The sequence below is a fragment of the Galeopterus variegatus genome, unplaced genomic scaffold (genome assembly GCF_000696425.1).
Source record: "Galeopterus variegatus unplaced genomic scaffold, G_variegatus-3.0.2 Scaffold836, whole genome shotgun sequence".
In the NCBI taxonomy this organism is placed as follows: domain Eukaryota; kingdom Metazoa; phylum Chordata; class Mammalia; order Dermoptera; family Cynocephalidae; genus Galeopterus; species Galeopterus variegatus.
The window spans coordinates 394,053-399,507 of NW_007726947.1; the positions used below are offsets into that span (position 1 = coordinate 394,053).

Sequence of the window (5,455 nt, forward strand, 5' to 3'; positions counted from 1 at the left end):
ACAGGTGTACCTTCGACTTGATGATTTCCATTCCTTTGGATATATTCCCAGGAGTGGGATAGCTGGGTCGTATGGTAGGTCTATCTTCAGCTGTTTGAGGAACCTCCAAACCATTTTCCATAGGGGTTGCACCATTGTGCATTCCCACCAACAGTGTAAGAGAGTTCCTTTTTCTCCGCAGCCACGCCAGCATTTATCTTTCGGTGTCTTTTGGATTTTTGCCATCCTAACTGGGGTGAGATGGTATCTCAGTGTGGTTTTGATTTGCATTTCCTGGATGCTGAGTGATGTTGAGCATTTTTTCATATGACTGTTGGCCATTTGCATATCTTCTTTAGAGAAATGCTTACTTAGTTCTTTTGCCCATTTTTTGATTGGGTTGCTTGTTTTTTTCTTGTAAAGTTGTTTGAGTTCTTTATATATTCTGGATATTAGTCCTTTGTTGGATGTGTATTTTGCAAATATTTTCTCCCACTCTGTTGGTTGTCTTTTAGCTCTGTTAATTGTTTCTTTTGCTGTGCAGAAGCTTTTTAGTTTGATATAGTCCCATTTGTTTATTTTTCCTTTGGTTGCCTGTGCTTTTGGGGTCATATTCATGAAGTCTGTGCCCAGCCCTATTTGCTGAAGGGTTTCTCCTATGTTTTCTTTAATAAGTTTTATTGTTTTGGGGTGTATATTTAAATCCTTAATCCATTTTGAGTTGATTTTAGTATATGGTGAGAGGTATGGGTCTAGTTTCAATCTCCTGCATATGGATATCCAGTTATCCCAGCACCCTTTGCTGAAGAGGCAGTCCCGACCCCAGTGAATAGGCTTGGTGCCTTTGTCGAAGATCAAATGGCAGTAAGTGCGTGGGTTGATTTCTGGGTGCTCTATTCTATTCCATTGATCAGTGTCTCTGTTTTTCTACACACTTCTTTCTAAAGGCCCTTTGTGCTACTTTAAGACTTTCTCAAGATTTCATCAGGAATCCCCCCACACTACCTGATACCTTGGTCCTCCCGGACAGCTACTCTGACCTTATGTGAACCTCACTTGATTTCTCCCTCCACAGGGGGCCCCCTTCTCACAGAGAGTCGGCTCATTAACAGCTGTATCCAGGCCAGGAGGAAGTGCCAGGCTGACCCCATTTGCAATGCTGCCTACCACCACCTGCATTCCTGCACCACTGGTATAAGCACCCCATTGCCCTCAAAGGAGCCATCAGTCCCTGTGGACTGCTTAGAGGCAGCACAGCCCCTCAGGAACACCTCTCTGATAGGCTGTACATGCCATCGGCGCATGAAGAACCAAACTACCTGCCTGGACATCTATTGGACTGTTCACCCTGTCCGCAGCCTTGGTGAGTCCCCCATCCTAGAGTGGAATAAGCTGGGGAAGATGGCTCTTGGAGGGTGTTTTTTAATCCTGCAGAATATGGGCTACCTGGTAGATTCTGATAGGGATGATAATGAAGCTCTATATTTGACATCATCAGTAGAGGTGGAGGGAGAAATTGGCAGTATCCTTTTGGGCCCTCACAACTCTGCCCTCTGTCCTCCCTACTTCCACCTTTCTTACCTGCCAACAAGTACTCTCTCTTGGCAGAGTTCTGAACCAGGCTGCGGCCCAACCTGGGGAGCTCCTGAAACAGAAGTGTATCAAGAAGAGGCAGGGAAGGGGATCTTAACCCATAAACAGGCTCCAAATACCATGTAATCCACAAGTTCAGAGAGACTGGGATCTTCGTCCAGCCTTCGAAAGAAAGGATACTCAGGCTACTCATTAAGCAGATGGGAGATGATAAGAGAGAGAAGGCACAGAAACAGCCAAAGAGAGGAGCCAGCTTTGACTCTTTTCATAGATGCCTGTATTTATTAGTCAGCTTTTAGTGGACTATGTTGCAGTAACAAAACAGTGACTTGCAGGTTTAGTTCTTGCTCATGCTCTGTGTTGGCTGTTTGATGTGTCTTCATTCTGGAATCCAAGCTAAAGGTGCAGCTTCATATGGGATGTTCCCTTCTCATGGCAGAAGGAAATGAGCAATGATGATTTTTTTTTTTTAATTTAAAGATGACCAGTAAGGGGATCTTAAAACCTAGACTTGGTGTTGTCAGCACCACGCTCTCCCAAGTGAGTTAACTGGCCATCCCTGCACAGGGATCCGAACCCACGGCCTTGGTGTTATCAGCACCACACGCTCACAAGTGAGCCACGGGCCAACCCTAGAACTATGTGATGATTTTAAAAGCCTCTGCTTGGATGTTACATCCACTGCTTCTACTCACATTCTATTGACAGAGCAAATGACATGGCCAGGCCTGACATCACTGGGTGGGGAAGTATATGTCTCCCTCAGGGAGACATCAAAAATCACATGGCAATAAGTGAGGATATGTAATCTTACAGGGAAGGCAAAGAATAATTGGAAACAATAATGCAATCTACCATAGTCTACCACTTGGTCAAAATATTCATTTCCCTGCCTTCCACAAGTAAAATACACTCACTTTTCAAGGAAGATGCCGTAACGTGACATCAGGCTCGAAGTCTAGATTTCATGATGGTTTCTATATCGAGTCCGGATGTGGCTCCTCTTGATCTAGAAACCTGTGTACTAAAAAGACAAGTCATCTGCCTCCTATACATACTCACTAGCATAAATGAAATAAAGGAAGAGGGTCAGGATAACCACAACAAATACTCTCAGAAAGGCGAGGAATGGAAGGCACACAGCAGATATTGATTCATAGCAATTCTGAAATCCTGCTAGACAAATGTTGCAAGGGCCCTCTTCCATGGGGATGGGGATTGTTCTCTAATAAGGCCCTGTTTCTGCTCTATGGGTTGCATTGTTCTCCAGAGTACTTGGCACAGCCCTCCAGGAGGTCCTTCCATTTCCATTGTTCTCTTTGGTCACTTTTGAAAAGGACGTTGGAGATTACAACCTCCTTGGAGACTGAGCAGCATTCCCAGACTGCTTCCTGCCTGAGGAATGTTGGGACATTTTAAGTCTCAAATAGTTACAGTCTCTTTTAACCCAGGCTGGTAGCTCATGGCAGTACCAGTCTCCTCAAAACATAATTGCTTTCTATACCTTTGATTTCTGTCATCTCATGTGTACCAGTAGCCTTTCCCACAATTCAACACATGCATCTGTTTCTAGACCTAATTAGAAGTACCTTGCCGTTATCGGGCTTCTGTGGGAAAGCCACTACTTTCATCTTTTTCCCCTGAGTACATTTGTCCAACTAGAAGGATTTATTGGGTACCATCTTAATCAATTGAGAGATCTCCACAAATGGCATAATAGCCACACACTTGATTTGGTCTTTTTTTTTTTTTTTTTTTTTTTTAAAAGATGACCGGTAAGGGGAATCTTAACCCTTGACTTGGTGTTGTCAGCACCACGCTCAGCCAGTGAGCGAACCAGCCATCCCTATGTGGGATCCGAACCCGGGGCCTTGGTGTTATTAGCACCGCACTCTACCGAGTGAGCCACGGGCCGGCCCTTGATTTGGTCTTTTAACTGTAATATAGGATCTTAACCCTTGACTTGGTGTTGTCAGCACCACGCTCAGCCAGTGAGCGAACCAGCCATCCCTATGTGGGATCCGAACCCGGGGCCTTGGTGTTATTAGCACCGCACTCTACCGAGTGAGCCACGGGCCGGCCCTTGATTTGGTCTTTTACCCAAGTTTGAGTTGTAATCAACCTTACTGCTCAAAGCATTTTTCAATTTTATCTTTTATCATTTGAATATGAGAAATAGTTGAATCTCTTAATCCTTCAAGTCCTGGAATTTCTGGATTCTCTTTTCCATTTCCTCCCTACTTGGGAACTGGCCAATCCTTTTCCGAGTTTATATCCTTCTTATAGTGCCTTGTCAAATGCAGCCAATAGCACTCAAGACATACTAGTAAGCTTCTGTTTCTCAACTTCTTCCCTTAAAGCACAAGCTCATTCAGCATATTATCTTCCTTACACATTATTACAAGCAACAGTTTTACCAAATGCTTTGCAGCTGCATAATATGGACAGCCATCTTTCCAGCCCCCAGCTTCTTCACTGCCCACTTCCCAGTCCCAAAGTGAATGCCACACATTTTAGGTATTTTTGTTACTATAGCACTTCACTTCTAGGTACCAATTGCATTTTTTTTTTTTTTTAAAGATGACCGGTAAGGGGATCTTAACCCTTGACTTGGTGTTGTCAGCACCACACTCACCCACTGAGCTAACCGGCCATCCCTGTATGGGATCCGAACCGATGGCCTTGGTGTTATCAGCACCACACTCTCCTGAGTGAGCCACAGGCCGGCCCCCCAATTGCATTTTTAATGAGAACTGCTAGGTTATGCTGCAGTAACAAACAACCTCCATATCTCTGGCTTTCAACAACAGAAATGTACTTCTTGCTCATGTTACACGTCTGCTGCAGGTTTCCATGGGTTGGCTTTGTCTCTGTTCTGTCTTCTTCATTCGAGGATCCAGGCTGGTAGAGGGAAAAGAGTCACAGCATAACCATGTGATAGTTGTTAAAGCTTCTGGTCAGATGTGATTTACATCACTTCAGCTCACAGTCCATAGGCCAGAGCAAGTCACATGGCCAAGCCTGACATCAGTGGAGTGCAGAAGTATAGTCCTCTTATAGGAGGCGTGAAAGTCACATGGCAGTATATGGGGAGGTATAATTTTCCCACAGGGTGGGCAGCAAATAATTGGGAACAATAATGCAATTCACCACAGTCCTGTTCCCTGCTTTTCTACTCCCCATCCTAATCACTTCTCTCTCAGAACTTCCCCTGAGACTTCTCCTTGGATCTTGTCACTCCCTGCTTTTCCGTCAGCAGCTCCCAGTTTCCCCATGTATCTAGCCCATCCTTTCCTGTTTGCCTGGCATCATCCATATTCCTTCCTTCCAGAAGATGCATTCACAAAAGCTTATAGGGTGACATCCCTACAAGCTCACCTCCCTCATCTCTCATTTTCAACAAGATTTATTAACCAACTTTTATTGAGAACCTACCCTGTGTTTGTACTATGCAGCAAATTTATAAGCCCTAGTAAGTCCCCTTAAGGGGCCCACATCCCCACAGGGGTGACTGAGATGCCTTTGCTTGAGATCACTGTCTCTTTTCCTTCTCTGTTTTTCTCAGTCACATTCAGTTTGATGCCTGGCCTCACTTCCATTTCCCCGTTGCATTTCCATGGCTATGCAATTCCATAGCCAAGCAGTCGGGACTGGAACAAAGAGTACACCATTATCCCTTCCCTAATAGCAAGAGAAAACAAGACAGAGTCCCCTTGCCTGATTGTGTACCCACAGGCAATATGTCTAGTGGTTAGGAGCAGAGACTCTGGAACCAGATAGTCCAGATTTTAAATCCCTGCTCCACTTATTAGCTTATGTGAGCCTGAGCAAGTAACCTAACCTATCTTCATACTCAGTTTCTTCTTTTTTTTTTTTTTTTTTT

The 5,455-nt window shown here is 44.5% G+C and overlaps 1 protein-coding gene across 1 annotated transcript in view; it reads left to right on the plus strand.

Moving 5' to 3' along the window:
* GFRA3 (GDNF family receptor alpha 3) overlaps positions 1 to 5,455 on the plus strand; it is a 20,772-nt gene that overhangs the window by 8,577 nt on the left and 6,740 nt on the right. Inside the window, exon 2 of the mRNA XM_008572794.1 lies at positions 1,055 to 1,342. Coding sequence (XP_008571016.1) covers positions 1,055 to 1,342 — 288 coding nt within the window. The remainder of the gene's footprint in view (positions 1 to 1,054; positions 1,343 to 5,455) is intronic.